Source organism: Chiloscyllium plagiosum, unplaced genomic scaffold (assembly GCF_037043375.1).
Source record: "Chiloscyllium plagiosum isolate Xiang-an unplaced genomic scaffold, Cpla_swu_hap1 HiC_scaffold_10, whole genome shotgun sequence".
In the NCBI taxonomy this organism is placed as follows: domain Eukaryota; kingdom Metazoa; phylum Chordata; class Chondrichthyes; order Orectolobiformes; family Hemiscylliidae; genus Chiloscyllium; species Chiloscyllium plagiosum.
In genome coordinates this window covers 114,334,810-114,351,010 of record NW_028270148.1, presented here as the reverse complement: position 1 = coordinate 114,351,010, position 16,201 = coordinate 114,334,810, and the positions used below count along the sequence as shown (strand labels likewise).

The window sequence follows — 16,201 nt, the reverse complement described above, 5'->3', positions numbered from 1 at the left end:
GGAAAGGCTGTGTCTGGGTGGGATGCTCTTTCGGGGAGGGGGGGGGGGGTGCAGTGCAGGCAAGATGGGCCGAGTGGCCTGCTTCCGCACTGTAGGGATTCTATACTCCATTCTGGATTAGTGGTGCTGGAAGAGCACAGCAGTTCAGGCAGCATCCGAGGTGCAGCGAAATCGACGTTTCGGGCAGTCCTTTATTCCTGATGAAGGGCTTTTGCCCGAAACGTTGATTTTGCTGCTCCTCGGATGCTGCCTGAATTGCTGTGCTCTTCCAGCACCACTGATCCAGAATCTGGTTTCCAGCATCTGCAGTCATTGTTTTTACCTCGGATTCTGTACTCCAGCTGTGGCCTAACTCTGTGCCCGTGAGGCCGAAGCCTGGAGAACACTGCGTGCAGCTCCCAGCCACCTCCTGACAGGGCTCACCTTTTGCAGCAGCTCGCTCCGGGGCACCGACATCAAAGACTGCAGCGTCCCATCGGCGGATTTCAGGGACTCCTCGAATCCCACCAGGAACTCGTGAATCTCGGTGGGGTACTCCTCACTCTCAGGTTCGGCCATCTTGCACCAGCAGAACAAAGGGGGAACCACTTCCGGATCACCATCCGCCCCCTTCCCCTCGCCACGCGCATGCGCCGCAGCCCCACAGCCTGCCGGAATCTGTAGTCACTTCAGGTTTTGCATCCTTTAAGAAATAGCATTACACGGAACAATTGTAACCGGCGACTTATCATCGTTTATTACAAGTGTATTTGAATAACATAATAAAATAATCCCACTTTTTCGAATATGGGAAACGGCTATCAATGCGCCGCGTCTCAACGCAGGGCATGCCGGTAGTTTTGGTTACGGCGTCAAGTAAAGGATTGGGTCATAAAAATTCAGATCGGGGATTCAAACGTGAACGGGCATGCTTCAGTCGAGGATGAGCGCGCTAGACGTTCACTCAGGAGCCGGGCGGGAGAATTCCCCCTGGGTGGGGAGGAAACAGCCGTTCGGATGTGCGCGTGCGCGCGCCGCGCAGAGGCAGCTGGGAGTTGTAGTCCGGGTCGGGGGAGAGAGTGGAAGGCTGTCCGTTGGGGGCATCAATCAACCCGCGCCCCGAGCCTTCAGTGTGCGGCTTCACAACCGACCGAGGAGAAGTGGTGGTGGTGGTGGTGGGGGAAGAGGGTAATCGGCCGGTCGTGGTAGCGTTTTGACGATCGTCCCGTGGCCGGCGGTCGGAAAGCGGGAGAAAGGATGAAAGAGGCGTCGGTTGCCATGGGAGCGGCGACATGTTGAGAGGCTGACCGCGGGATACAGAGAGAGTGAACCCTGTGGACCCGGGCTGAGGAGAAGCTGCTCTCCCAGCTTCACATCCGTAACCACCGTGCCCACCGCCCCAACACACGCACACGCACACACACACACAGAGGGAGAAGAGACGGCGACACAGCGATGGACGACTGCAACTTGAAGGAGTTGTCGCTCTCGGCCGGGATGCTGGACCCTGCCTTCAACCCGTCCATCCTCAACTACAGAGTGACACTGGGCAACGACACGGTCAATCTGACCATCTACCCGGTCACCAGCGACAACCACGCCACGTACCAAATCATTGTGAGTGCTGCAGAGAGAGAGAGAGAGAGGATAAACTGAATTGATATAGCGCCTGTCACCTCCTCTGGATAATTCCCCCCCCCCCCCAAAAAAAGTTCTCCTCTTCGCTCTAGCGTCGCTCGACCCCAAACTTTGGCACGAAAGCAGAAAATGCCTTAGAAAGTCAAACAGGTCTGGCAGTTGAGAGAAACGAAGTTAACATTTCGGGTTTAGTGACTCTTGTTTCTCTCTCTCCACAGATGTCGTCCGACCTGCTGAGTTTCTTTCGCATATTTATTTTGCTGCATTTTGAAGTGTAACTGGTTTGGGATGGGGACGGTGCGTGTGAAGCTGCTGTTGGTTAGCTCTATTGGCTGGATAACTGGCTTCTCAACTTCACTCCTCTCCTGAGGCATGGTGACCCTCAGGTTAAACCACCACCAATCGTCATAATCTAATGAGAAAGTAGCCCAATGGTCTAACAGGATAACCTTACCCCGAGGATGCATGCAGCAGAGCAGCCTTTTTACACACAGCCAGCTCCCTCAAGCAGCAATGTCATGGACCCTCCTTCGATATTTCTAGTCAATAATGGTGGGTTAGTGGTTAGCACTGCTGCCTAACAGCGCCAGGGACCTGTGTTTGAATCCAGCCTCAGGCAACTGTCTGTGTGGAGTTTGCACATTTTCCCTGTGTCTGTGTGGGTTTCTTCTGGGTGCTCTGGGTTTTTTTCCCCACAGTTATGCAGGTTAGGTGAATTGGCCATGCTAGATTGTCCATGGTGTTCAAAGGTGTGTACGTTAGGTGCATTAGTCACGGATAAATGTAGGGGAATGGGTCTGGGTAGGTTACTCTTCAGAGGGTTGATGTGGACTTGTTGAGCCAAAGGGCCTGTTTCCACACTGTAGGGATTCTATGGAATATGTTATTCCTCACTTCAGGAGCAAGTGGGACTTGGACCCAAGCTTTCTGGCCCAGAATGAACCACAATAATCTGTTTATTTTTAACAATGTTGATTCAGGCCTAAATATTCTGAAGAAGCTCTCTAACTTGTCTTTAAAATCTCTCACATCCATTGGCTGGACAGAGCCACTGTTTGGTATCTGATCCAAAGGATGTACCTCCAATATTACAGCTCACCATAGTGATCGCACTGACTGTATTTTTGTACTCTTGTCTGACGGCTTGAACCCACAAAACTTTGGGGATGTGGGAACTGGTTGAACAAAGAACAAAAAAAATTCCAGAACAGGCCCTCCAAGCCTGCGTGAATCCAGATCCTATATCTAGACCTGTCACCTATTTTCCAAGCATCTGTATCCCTCTGCTCCCTGCCCATTCATGTATCTGTCTAGATACATCTTAAATGATGCTATTGTGCCCACCTCTACCACCTCCGCTGGCAAAGTGTTCAAGGTACCCACTATCCTTTGCGTAAAGAACTTTCCGTGCATATTACTCTTAATCTCTTCCACTCTCACCTTGAACTAGTGACCCCTAGTAATTGAGTCCCCCACTTGGGAAAAAGTTTCTTGCTATCCACCTTATCTATACCTCTCATGATTTTGTCGACCTCAATCAGGTCCCCCTCAACATCTGTCTTTCCAATGAAAATAATCCCAATCTACTCAATTTGTTTTCCTAGCTAGCGTCCTCCATACTAGGCAATATCCTGGTAAACCTCCTCTGCACCCTCTCCAAAGCATCCACATCCTTCTGTTAATGTGCTGACAAGAACTGTATGCAGTATTCCAAATGTGGCCGAACCAAAGTCCTATACAAGTGTAACATGACCTGCCAACTCTTGTACTCAATACCCCGTCCAATGAAGGAAAGCATGCCGTATGCTTTCTTGACCACTCTAATGACTTGCGTTGCCACCTTCAGGGTACAATGGACCTGACCACTCTCTTTGTACATCAATTTTCCCCAGGGCTTTTCCATTTACTGTACAGTTTGCTCCAGAATTGGATCTTCCAAAATGCATCACCTCATATTTGCCCAGATTGAATTCCATCTGCCATTTCCCCCGCCCAACTCTCCAATTTATCTATATTCTGCTGCATTCTCTGATAGTCCCTTCTCCATCTGGTACTCCACCAATCTTAGTATCATCTGCAAACTTGCTAATCAGACCACCTATACCTTCCTCCAGATCATTTATGTATATCACAAACAACAGTGGTCCCAGCACAGATCCCTGTGGAACATCACTGGTCACAGTTCTCTATTTTGAGAAACTCCCTTCCACTATTACTGTCTCCTGTTGCCCGGCCAGTTCGCTATCCATCTAGCTGGTATACCCTGGACTGCATGCGACTTCACTTTATCCATCAGCCTACCATGGGGAAAGGAAGTAGTGCTACTAACTGAGTCACATTGGATAGAATATAATTTGTTTGCTAACAATTTGGTTGGTGTGGATATAATGCTTTATCTTACCTTCCGATTCCATTTTGATTTAGTCCCGTGCACCCCCCAACCTTAATGGGCTTTGCATATAAATCAATCAATTGGACAACACTGGTAATTTACTGGTGGTGGTTAATAAATGAAAGAAAATACGGGTGATTTGGTGATGGGGAAAATATAAGTTCAGTTGTGTGTAAGAGCACTTCTGGAAGTAAACAAGAGAACAACTTGGTAGATGCATTAAAATGCTTTAAATCAACATGTTTATGGATATTGCAATATACCTCGATGGTTGGGCCCTTGTGGCACAGTGGTAGTGTCTCTCCCACCTGAGATGTATCATAACCTCACTGAATAGGGGTTGATTTGAAAATATCTACACCTCTATAGTAGGTGGGATTTGAAATGGCAGCTAGAGATTAGGACACTACTGCAATGAGACAAGAACCCTGTTAGAAGCAACTCACTTAATTTGGGTTGGATCTCATTGTTGGCAGATTAAGAGTCTCACGCTGTACTGATTGAGCCAGCTACTGGATGCTATAAGAGTATTTTCTCTTGGAGAGATAGGGAGCATTGTTGAACAGAGGGACCTAGGAATATAGGTTCATTATTCCTTGAAAATGACATCAGAGGTGAACGGGGTGGTGAAGAAAGCATTTGGCACCCTTGTCTGCATTGGTCAGAGCATTGAGCATAGGACCTGGGATGTCTTGTTGTGACTGTACAAGACATTGGTGAGGCCACTTTTGGAATACTTTGCGCAATTTTGGTCACTCTGCTAAGCAAGGATGTTGTTGAACTAGAAAGGATGCAGAAAAAACTCACAAAGTTGTTGTCAGGACTGAAGAGTTTGGATTATAAGGATAGGGCTGGGACTTGTTTCCCTAAAGAGTTGGAGGCTAAGGATGATCTTTACAGAGGTTTATAAAATCATAAGGACCATAGATCAGATGAATAGCCATGGTCTTTTTCCAAGGGTAGGGGACTCCAAAATTAGAGGACATAGGGTGTAGGTTTGCTCGCGTTTCATTACCTGGCTAGGTAACATCATCAGTGAAGCTTCACTTGGAGGTCGCCACTGATGATGTTACCTAGTCAGGTAATGAAACGTCTGGATATCAAACCTACAGCTCAGCGAGCAAACCTACACCCTAAACCTCAACCTGACTACAAACCTTCACAAACCTTGCTGGAGGACATAGTTTAAGGTAAGAGGGGAAAGATTTAAAAGGGATCTGAGAGGCAATATTTCACACAGGGTGAGTTGCATTGTATGGAATGAGCTGCCAGAGGAAGTCGTAGAGTCCGGTACAATTACAACATTTAAAAGATATTTAAACAGGCACATGAATAGGAAACGTTTAGAGGGATGTGGCCAAACGCAGCCAAATGGGACTAGTTCAGTTTAGGATACCTGGTCGGCATGGATGATTTGGACTGAAGGGTCTGTTTTGTGCTGTATGACTCTGACTCGACAACTTAAAACTAAGGGGTCTTCCATTTCAGGTGGAGATTAGAAAATTTATTTTCACTGAGGGTCATGAATCTTTGGGAATTCCATCCAGTGACCAATGGAAACAATCATTGAATATCTTTAAAACAGAAATAAATTGATTCTTGACTAACAAGGATTCAAAAGGTACTGGGTGAGCTAAGGAGGAAAGTAAAGTTGAGACCACAGTCAGATTAGCCATGATTTTAGTTAGTATACTTCCTCCAAGGCCAACGTTTCCTTCTTAAGTGTGGTGCTTAGGTCTGCTCTCAGAGCTCCAAGTTAGGTCGAACCAGGGTTTTGATTAACTGCAGCTCCATATGTGTGTCCTAATAGTCGTGTCCTCAATGAAGTGGGATTGCATACACTGAGGTTGTATTTCCTGTAATTTGGAAGGTTAAGGTGTAATTGAATTAAAGTTTAGAAAGAGACTCGTTCGTGTAAAAAGAGGATTAGGGTTAGAATTACGTTGGAACCTCAATGACCTGAGGAATTGTCTAAACTTTCAACCCAAGTCTTTCAGGAGTGAAGTTGGGAAACATTTTTATATGCAAAGGGTGGTAGAAGTTTACTCCCTTCTGCAAATGATAGTTGCTGCTAGATCAAGTGTTAATTTTAAATCTATGATTAATAGATTGTTAGTAACCAAAGGTATCGAGGAACATTGGACAAAAGTGAAATAAGAATAGAAATATTTGTTAAGAAAAGGTGCTATAAAAATATATGGCCCACGTTCTTGTGCAGCATAAAAATGCAAAATGTGACACTGTGCCATATAAATGATTTCAGGTCAGATGTCCAGAAGTGTGATTTTAAAAGAGGAGAGAAAGAGAGGTAAACACACCTTGAAGTTTAGGGAAGGAACTCTGAATCTTAAGGACTATACACCTAAAAGCACAGCTACCAGTTGTGGAATCATTAAAATCAGGGATGCTTAAGAGGCCGGAATTGAATAAATGCAAATAGCTTGGAGGATTATAGGGGTATAGGACAATACAGCGATGAGGAGGAATTAAGGAATAGTTTATTTTTGTTGCACTCACAAAGGAACTCATTTATGTTCAAAAGAAGGTCACTTGCCAGATTTTCCATTTTTGTTGCCAATTTCCAGCTGATATCCAATATTTTGTATCCATGGGAACTTCAAGGTGATGGAGAGGAAAGTGAAATCAGAGGTAATTGTTTGTAAGGATAATTGAGTTTAGGATTGCTTTTTTGAGAAGAGATAATTCATGATTAGATTAGATTCCCTCAATATGGAAACACGTCCTTCAGCCCAACAAGTCCACACCAACCCTCTGAAGAATAACCCACCCAGATCCATTCTCCTACCCTACCCTATATTTGCCAATTCACCTGGCCTGCACATCTTTTAGATTATGGGAGGAAACCCACACAGACGCAGGGAGAATGTTTGTGTGGAATTTGCACAGCCACCTGAGGTCGGACTCGAACCCAGGTCCCTGGCACTGTGAGACTGTATTGCTAACCACTGAGCCACCGTGCCGCCCTGATTTAATGGATTTAATAGCACACCACAGGGTTTGATACTGGTTCTTTTGCTGTTTGTTTTGTACATTAATAATCGAGACATGACTGTAGGAGGTATGATTCGTAAGTTTACAGATGGTACAAAAATTGTTGTTGTGGTAAATAATGAGAAGGAAAGACCTTCAACTACAGGACAGGATAGGCAGCTGGTCAGATGGCCTGCACAGTGGTAAGTGGAATCTTAACCTGCAATGTGCAAGGTGAGGCATTTTGGGAGGACTGACAAGACAAGATGATACAGTTCAACTGGTAGGACGCTAGGCAGTACAGATGATCAGAGAGACCTTGGTGCGGATGTTCGTAGTTCTTTGAAGGCAGAAAAAGAGGTCACTAAGGTGCTTAAGAAGGCATATGGGATACTTTAATTATTAGGTGAAAGCGAGTACTGCAGATGCTGGACATTAGAGTCAAAATTAGAATGGTGCTGGAAAAGCACAGCAGGTCAGGCAGCATCCGAGGAGCAGGAAAATCGACGTTTCGGGTAAAAGCTCTTCATCAGGAATGAAGGGCTTTTGCCCGAAACATCGATTTTCCTGCTCCTCAGATACTGCCTGACCTGCTGTGCTTTTACAGCACCACTCGCTTGCATTATTAGTCAAGGCATTGAATACAAGAAGAGGAGGTTATTATGGAATTGTATGTATAGTTAGGCTGCAGTTAGCGTAAAGTGTGCAGTTCTGGTCGCCACACTATAGGAAGGATGTGATAGTATAAGAGGGTATTCTGAAGAGATTCATTAGGGTGTTGCCTATTTCTTGACTGTCCCTTGACAAAATGGTAGTATGTCACTTTGTTGAATAAAACTGAGTATCTTGCCAGGCCTTTACTACCCATTCTTGCTGTAGGTTCTGCAATCATGTAAGATGGATAATCATGTTTCTCCATGGTTTGTTCTATTAAACAATAGTTTGCATTTATATCATGCCTAGAAAACATTCCAAGTTGTTTCACAAGGGTATTGTCAAACAAAATTTGATAGTAAGCTGTGTAAGGAGATATTAGGGCAGATGGCCCAAAGCTTGGGCACAGAGATAAGATTGAAGGAAAATCTTTGAGAAATGAGAGTTGGCAAGTTCTGCACATGCCAATTGCAAATGCTTCCATAATCCACCTGCACACATGGACCTCGGAGGTCGGCAAAATGACCAGAAACATTAGAGGTGATGTGTTCCCATGTATATGCTGCCCTTGTCCTCCTAGGTGGTAGAGGTTATGGGTTTGGAAGGTACTGTTAAAGAAGCTATGAGAAAGTGAGGACTGCAGATGCTGGAAAAGCACAGCAGGTCAGGCAGCATCCGAGGAGCAGGAGGCTGCCTGACCTGCTGTGATTTTTCCAGCATCACACTCTCGACACTGTCAAAGAGGTGTTAATGAATTGCTGCTGTGTATCTTATAGGCAGTATGCACTGCTTCCTCTGTATGGGTGTTGGAGTGAGTGAATGCTTAAGTCAGTAGATAGGATGCCAGGCTGCTTTGTTCAGGATGGAGTCAAGCCAATTGACTATTTTCATTCAGGTGACTTTAGAGTATTCCATCATATGCCTGACGTTTAGATGGTGAAGACAAGAGATGAGCTGCAAACTGCAGAATTCCCAGTCTCTAACTTGCTCTTCTGGCAAAATGCAACATCAATTTTTGCATTTGATGAACAATTAGATTATGAAATCTTTCATTTGGCAAACATTATCACTTTGATAGCACAGATTTAATTATATTTGAACTGTTGCTTTGTAAGGAAACCTAATCACTACCTTGCACTTCGCATGGAATTGCCAACAATGAAGAAATTCAATGTTATGGTGGTATTAGCTGAGAGAGATGAATGGTAGCAAGCCACAGGGAAAAAGTACAGATCATTTTCAAGTAATACCGTAGATCTCATCTACCTAGATGAATGGTATCGGTTCACCATGTCTCGGTGCTGCTCTTGAGCGTCAGCTTGACTCCTTTATCCAATGCAGGAATGGATTTGAGCGTACAATCTGCTGGTCTGTAGGTGGACAATGCTGCAGCTAAATGCAAACAGCTGACACTTCTGGGACATTCCTTAACAAGAAATTGCTCACACAAGTGTCCTGCATTTCCCCAAGTGTCACTAATAGTAAATGTACTTTCGCTGCTTGTTGAGAGTATTTAAGTAATAGTGCTAGGGCTTGATATACTGACCAATGAGCTCATTCCTAATGCCTTATCAGGTAACAACTGTACATCCAAACAATTAAGAAAGTAATTGTCCGTGAAATATTCCATAATTTGGTGAAATTATTGCTTTTTTTTCTCCTCTAGGGTACAGGTGGCAGTAAAACGGTCGGTCTCCAAGATGGTCTAAATAAAATTGAGATTGAAGTTGCTGCAGAAGATGGAACTTTGAAGCGGTATAAAATAGAGGCAACCAAGCTCAGTGCAAACACCCCAGTACTAAGTGGACTGAAAATAGCTGAAAACTTGACACTTGATCCTCCATTTTCTATCAGTGAATATAAATATACATGTATGTGGGTGGTTTCTTTGTTGAATCCTGGAAGTAAATTAAGTTTTCTCCATTGTAGGTTGGTCAATGACCTTGCACTAGCAAGGCTGGAGAGACAAAGAACAAAATGTTTCACAGCAATCTACAAACTTAACATCAAGCTCACCAAAATTAAAATTAAGTTATCTACCTCAATTCCCTCACTTTCTGATCAACTGCCCTGCCAGAAAGTCTAATTGTTTTCTTTCTTGCAGATTAACCCTTGTTTTTCAGTGATTAGACAGTGCTTTCAGTGTGCCAATTTTGTTCTTATGAACAACGTCTTCAGAACTTGCATATCCCAGAATTATCACTGGCTTTTAATTGCATTAAACTTAACTTTCCATAACTTTGATATTTGCAGTCTCATTTGGAAGATAGAAATATCAAATGCAAGAGGAGAGATGTGCATGCTGAATTTGACTGCTTTATTCATGTGTTATTTAAACAGTTATAGATATGTACAGCACGGAAACAGACCATTCAGTCCAACTTGTCCATGCCAATCAGATATCCTAAATTAATCAAATTTGGCAGCACTTGGCCCATATCCTTCTAAAGCCTTCCTATTCATAAACCCATCCAGATGCCTTTTAAATGTTGTCATTTTACCAGTCTCCACTACTTCCTCTGACAGCTCATTCCATACATGCACCACCCTCTGAGTGAAAAAGCTGCCCCTTAACTCCCTATTAGATCTTTCCCCTCTCACCCTAAACCTATGCCCTCTAGTTCTGGACTCTCCCACTCCAGGGAAGAGACCTTGTCTATTTACCCTATTCCTGACCCTCATGATTTTATAAACCTCTATAAGGTCACCCCTCAGCCTCTGACGCTCCAGGGAAAATAGCCCCAGCCTATTCAGCCTCTCCTGATAGCTCAGACTCTCTAATGAAGCCATTACAAATATCATGCTTATATCATTTGTATACAAGTAGTATAAAAATACCTTAAAATGTGAACTTCTGATTTTTTTCTTTAGCAGCAAAATAGTCTAGTCCCATTAGCAAAACATTCCAAAAGGCGTTTTTACATAACATCCATGTTTGCTAATCTTTTGGTTTCTTGAAAACTGTCTATTAACACAACTCAATAATGGCCTCACGTTCTTCTTAAGAGCCTGCCAGCTTTTAAGCAAAAAAAAATGCAGATCAATGGAATACTGTTTTGACATTAAACAATTCAATATTTTCTAAAAATAGTGATTTTGAAAGATTTGTAGCTCAGATTGATAACAAGTATGTAAGTTAGCTCGCTGAGTTGGAAGGTTTGTTTTCAGATATTTCGTCACCATGACTAGGTAACATCATCAGTGAGAGTCTCTGGTGAAGCGCTGGTCGTATGTCCAGCCTCTTTATTTATAGGTCTTGGTTTCTTAAGGTGGGTGATGTCATTTCTGTATTTTTTAAGGAAAGGTAGATGGGATCTAAGTCGATGTATTTATTGATGGAGTTCTGGTTAGAACGCCTCTAGGAATTCTCGTGTGTGTTGTCCCAATCAAAGTGGTGTCCTCCTTTGTCTGTATTTATGGAAACTATCTATGTATGTAAACCAAGACCTACAAATAGAGAAGTGGGATATATCACCAGTGCTTCACTGGAGATTATCACTGATGATGTTATCTAATCATGGTGACGAAACATCTGAAAACAAACCTTGCAGCTCAGCAAGCTAACTTATGTACTTATTTTCTAAAATTATTTAACAATCTAGTACAGTACAACATCTTTGAATTTTAATCAGGAAGCTGGCCAAATTTAGTTGAAATTCATATAAGCAATTTATAGATCCTAGACTAAAATTACAATCTCAAAAATATCTTCGAATTTTACTACAGTACAATATCAAATTTAAACAGTTCAGCGATTCAACTGGTTGTCAAGTTATGTAAAGTTTGTTAATCTAGAAATTGTGGGATTTTGAAACATTCATTGAGAACCAACTGAGGAAGCCAGTGAAACACCAGGGTAATGCTGTAAGGGAGACGAGGGGAACAATATGGATCAGAATACCGTGAATAGTTGTGGACATGCAATACCTTTTGGAACGATAAAAACGTGAATTTGCAACCTGCTCCAACACTATGCGCAGCAAATCCGCAAAAGCATTGAAGCATCACATTACTGTCACTCTTTACCAGATGAAAAATTTTTGAGATTATTTGTGACCAGGAGTATGACTATAAATAAAACATCCTCTGGCAGGGTGCTTTCTCATAGTGCATGTGCAGATGCAACCTCCTTTTAAAACTTAGAATCCAATGGAAAAATGCACAACACATTCTCATGAGGAAATGTATTAAGAACATAAGAGTTCTTAGGATCTATTGAGCATTATCTATCCTGTATTTTCTAATAATTCCCATTTTACTTTAGAGCTTATTAATGTGCGTGGATGCTGAAATATTAAGTTGTTAACTATGAGACTGTAGATGTTTGTGTATGAACAGCTACGACATCTCAATTGTCTGAAGCAGTGTGGCTATACAGTGAGATTTAACAATCGGTTTAGTTGTATTTTAATTATATATCCATGCAGGTTCCAATATATGTGTACAATACATGGTGAAAGCAGTTTGGAGCTATTTGTTTTTTTAAATCAGAGGTAAAGTCATGCTCACATATTTAAAATTATTCTCTTAACTTTAGGTACAGCACCACTAAATATGATCAGTGTAATCGTTGAACCAATTGCCCCAGACCATAATATGCATGTGACTGTTAATGGTTCAGAAGTCGGGAATCAAACGTACCTAAATGTAGGACATACCAAAGTGGAGGTGAATGTTACATCAGCAGATGGCACTAATTCACAGGTACAATGCAATCAATCTGCTTGGCCAAAGTTTCCTTTAATTTGTTGTTTTCTAGCAATTTAAAGGCATTTAACATGATCTTCTGAAAACATGAATCATTGACCCCACTAGTTTTTTTTTCCCTTCTGCGTTTGAAACACATTGGGCCTTTGTTTACTCGATGAGCACTAGATGTGAAAGTTATTGTACAATGTAAACTGCAATTACCCAAAATGTTTGCCATTGGAAGTAGTGGCAACCTCCTGGAATGGGATTTGAAACATGCTAATTATGGCACTGTAAGCAGATTATTCCAGTATTGGGTAAGTTCTGGCATTTTAGGCACTTAGCCATAAACTCATTGTAGGGAACAGCAGTGTGGACTTTGTCAGGAGTGGCCTCCAACGACAATTGGCAAAAGTTTGAGAAGCATAGAATACACAATCACTGTAAGACCCCAGGCCATCCTTCAATTTGAAATTTTCAACCTCGACATCGTGGTACTCTAGTGCTGAGTTTTTAAAAATTCTTTCATGGGATATGAGCATCACTGGCTGGCCAGTCTTTATTGCCCATCTCTAGTTGCCCTTGTGGAGGTGGTGGTGAGCTGCCTTCTTGAACCCCTGCAATCTACAATGTAGATAAGCCCACCATGCTATTAGGGAGGAAATTCCAGGATTTTTATCCAGCAACAGTGAAGGAATCAGGCTGAGTTTGTTGGAATTGGTGAGTAAGTAGATGTAGGCAACAGATGGGGAGAAATGGAGCCAAAGCAGAAGCCCGGCCATTTTCAAATGGTGGGGCATGATTGAAATTTGTTCTTAGTCCAGTTTCTGACATGCTGTTTGATCGTGCCAACTTCTAAAGCCAGCCCTTTAACAAAACCTTTTAAAATAATAATTCTCAAACTTTCCTGAACAGATATATCAGATCGTTATCTCCCGGGTACAGTTTCCGTGGTCTATTACTTTCTCAGATCTTAATGATGTCCAGGAATATGAGTGCCCAATATCCCTTAAGGCTTACTACCGACCTGTCTCTATCAAAGGAAGGTAAGAAAAGTTTTCAGATTATTCTACAAAGTAAATTATTGATTTGCCCTCTTAGTTCCTCTATTAAAGTCCCATGTTCAGCGGTAAGGAATGACCGGAGGAACTACATCAATTGCGTGGAGCCAGGCATTTCAGTGTTTAATAATTTTAGAAGGAGTTGACAAGAGTTACAAAAAATGTACTCCATTTTGGTACAATTGACTTTTTATTTAGTTTCCTTGCATAATTGGTGCCAATTTGGACGAGGGAGATCCAGTAGATGTAGTGTACCTGGACTTACAGAAAGCTTTTGATAAAGTCCCACACAGCAGGTTAGTGAGTAAAATTAGGGCGCATGGTATTGGGAGCAAAGTACTAGATTGGATTGAAAATTGGTTGGCTGATAGGAAACAAAGGGTAGTGATAAACGGCTCCATTTCGGAATGGCAGGCAGTGACCAGGGGGGTACTGCAGGGATCCGTGCTGGGACCGCAACTTTTTACAATATATGGTAATGATATAGAAGATGGTATCAGCAATAACATTAGCAAATTTGCTGATGATACAAAGCTGGGTGGCAGGGTGAAATGTGATGAGGTGTTAGGAGATTACAGGGTGACCTGGACAAGTTAGGTGAGTGGGCAGATGCAGTTTAATGTGGATAAATGTATGGTTATCCACTTTGGTGGCAAGAACAGGAAGGCAGATTACTACCTCAATGGAATCAATTTAGGTAAAGGGGCAGTACAGAGAGATCTGGGTGTTCTTGTACACCAGTCAATGAAGGCAAGCATGCAGGTACAGCAGGTAGTGAAGAAGGCTAATAGCATGCTGGCCTTCATAACAAGAGGAATTGAGTATAGAAGCAAAGAGGTGCTTCTGCAACTGTACAGCTGTGTGCAGTTCTGGTCTCCAAATTTGAGGAAAGACGTTCTGGCTATTGAGGGAGTGCAGCGTAGATTCACGAGGTCAATTCCTGGAATGGCGGGATTACCTTACACTGAAAGTCTGAAGCGACTGAGCTTGTATACCCTTGAGTTTAGAAGACTGAGAGGGGATCTGATTGAGACATATAAGATTATGAAAGGATTGGACACTGGCAGAAGGAAACATGTTTCCGCTGATGGGTGAGTGCCGAACCAGAGGACACAGCTTAAAAATATGGGGTAGACCATTTAGGACAGAGATGAGGAGAGACGTCTTCACCCAGAGAGTGGTGGCTGTGTGGAATGCTCTGCCCCAGAGGGCAGTGGAGGCCCAGTCTCTGGATTCATTTAAGAAGGAGTTGGATAGAGCTCTCAAAGATAGTGGAATCAAGGGTTATGGAGATAAGGCAGGAAGAGGATACTGATTAGGAATGATCAGCCATGATCATATTGAATGGCGGTGCAGGCTCGAAGGGCTGAATGACCTACTCCTGCACCTATTGTCTATTGTCTAATTTCACTGAGAAGATCCATTTCCTACCAGTTAAAGTCAGTAGTTTTAATTTAAATCATATGGGAAAAAAACAAGTCTAACAATTAAATTAAATCACAGTAAATTGCTGTCCTGAATGTGCCTATTAACTTCAACGACTTGAGCATTTGTATGAGAAGGAGCTAGTCATTTATTCACAGCTAAAAATCATTCACAGAATTGAGAATAAACAATGAAATACTGAAGAGAAGAATCTTCAGTATAAAAACCTAGAATTAGCTAACAAGAGGCAAATCAATCCTTTTAAGAAATATTTTTCCAGATTTTGAATTTAAGCCATTTTACTTCTCTTATTCCTTGATAAACATTCTAGTCTCAAGGTATGTTTTTAGAATGAGATGTTAAATATCAGATACGTTTAGCTTCCAAATACTCCCAATAGTACTGAATGCTAACAATTTGGCATGTGGAATTTATCCTTTGGTCTTTCTTAAGTAAAACAAAATTGAGAAACTACTGAATTAAGAGAAGGTTGAGGAGGATCTTAGAGAAGTTTCTCAAATTATGCAAGGGCAAATTTGTGGATGATTATGTCCATTAATTGGTGAAAAGTACTACACTCAGCAGTGACGAGTGTAAGAAGGGCATTAAGGAATTATTTTGTACAAAAAGTTCTTGAGCAATGAAATCCTTTACCAAACTTTAACATTGAATCTAAACTATTACTACATTTAAGAGGGAGTTGGATAAATATCTAGAAGAGAAACATGTTAAAGAGTCCATGAAAAAAGAAGGGAAATGGAAGAGATAGCTCTAGCAGTGGAAATAACTCCAATAAAAAACACATAGGCTATCAATTGTTCTTGTCCTAGTGATCTGTATGATTCTGTATACCTTCTTGGTGGGTAAACTCTTTGATATCTGCATCCAGTTATAAAGGTTTAACAAAGACAATGTGTTCTCATAGCAATAGACCCTTTCAGTTGATTTCCACGATCCACTTGTAAGCTACTACTAGCTGCATTGTTTAGTAACTGTTTTCTTTTAAATTATTTATGTTCAAAAAAATAGTAACAAGAACTAAAATATTATCCAGCTTTCTCATGAAAATGTCACTGCTTAGGGTGAGGAACATAGGAGCATAAGTAGGTCCTTTGAGCCTGCCATATTAGATCATGGCTGATCATCCACCTTGATACCAGATTAACATGCTATGCCCATATTTATTAATGTCAGTATAATAACAAAATCCCTCAAACTCTATCATAAACTTACTCAATGACCTAGCTCCCACAGCCCCACTGGGGTAGAGAATTCCAAGGATTCATCTCCTTATGAATGAAGAATTTTCTTCTCATCTCAATGAGTTTTTTATTCCGAGTCTGTGTACCCTGGTTGTAGATATCCGCCGCCA

The 16,201-nt window shown here is 42.1% G+C and overlaps 2 protein-coding genes across 2 annotated transcripts in view; one reads left to right on the top strand and one right to left on the bottom strand.

Annotated features, from left to right (window-relative positions):
• The window catches only part of c1d (C1D nuclear receptor corepressor), a 34,253-nt gene extending 33,674 nt beyond the window's left edge, over positions 1-579 (bottom strand). The window contains exon 1 of the mRNA XM_043696671.2: positions 424-579. Within this exon, the coding sequence (XP_043552606.1) occupies positions 424-558 (135 nt within the window). The 5' untranslated portion in view covers positions 559-579. The remainder of the gene's footprint in view (positions 1-423) is intronic.
• Positions 580-1,103: 524 nt separating this feature from the next.
• Positions 1,104-16,201, top strand: part of LOC122553281 (uncharacterized) — a 71,497-nt gene continuing 56,399 nt past the window's right edge. The window contains exons 1-4 of the mRNA XM_087991682.1: positions 1,104-1,596; positions 9,321-9,525; positions 12,192-12,358; positions 13,259-13,389. Coding sequence (XP_087847808.1) covers positions 1,435-1,596; positions 9,321-9,525; positions 12,192-12,358; positions 13,259-13,389 — 665 coding nt within the window. The 5' untranslated portion in view covers positions 1,104-1,434. The remainder of the gene's footprint in view (positions 1,597-9,320; positions 9,526-12,191; positions 12,359-13,258; positions 13,390-16,201) is intronic.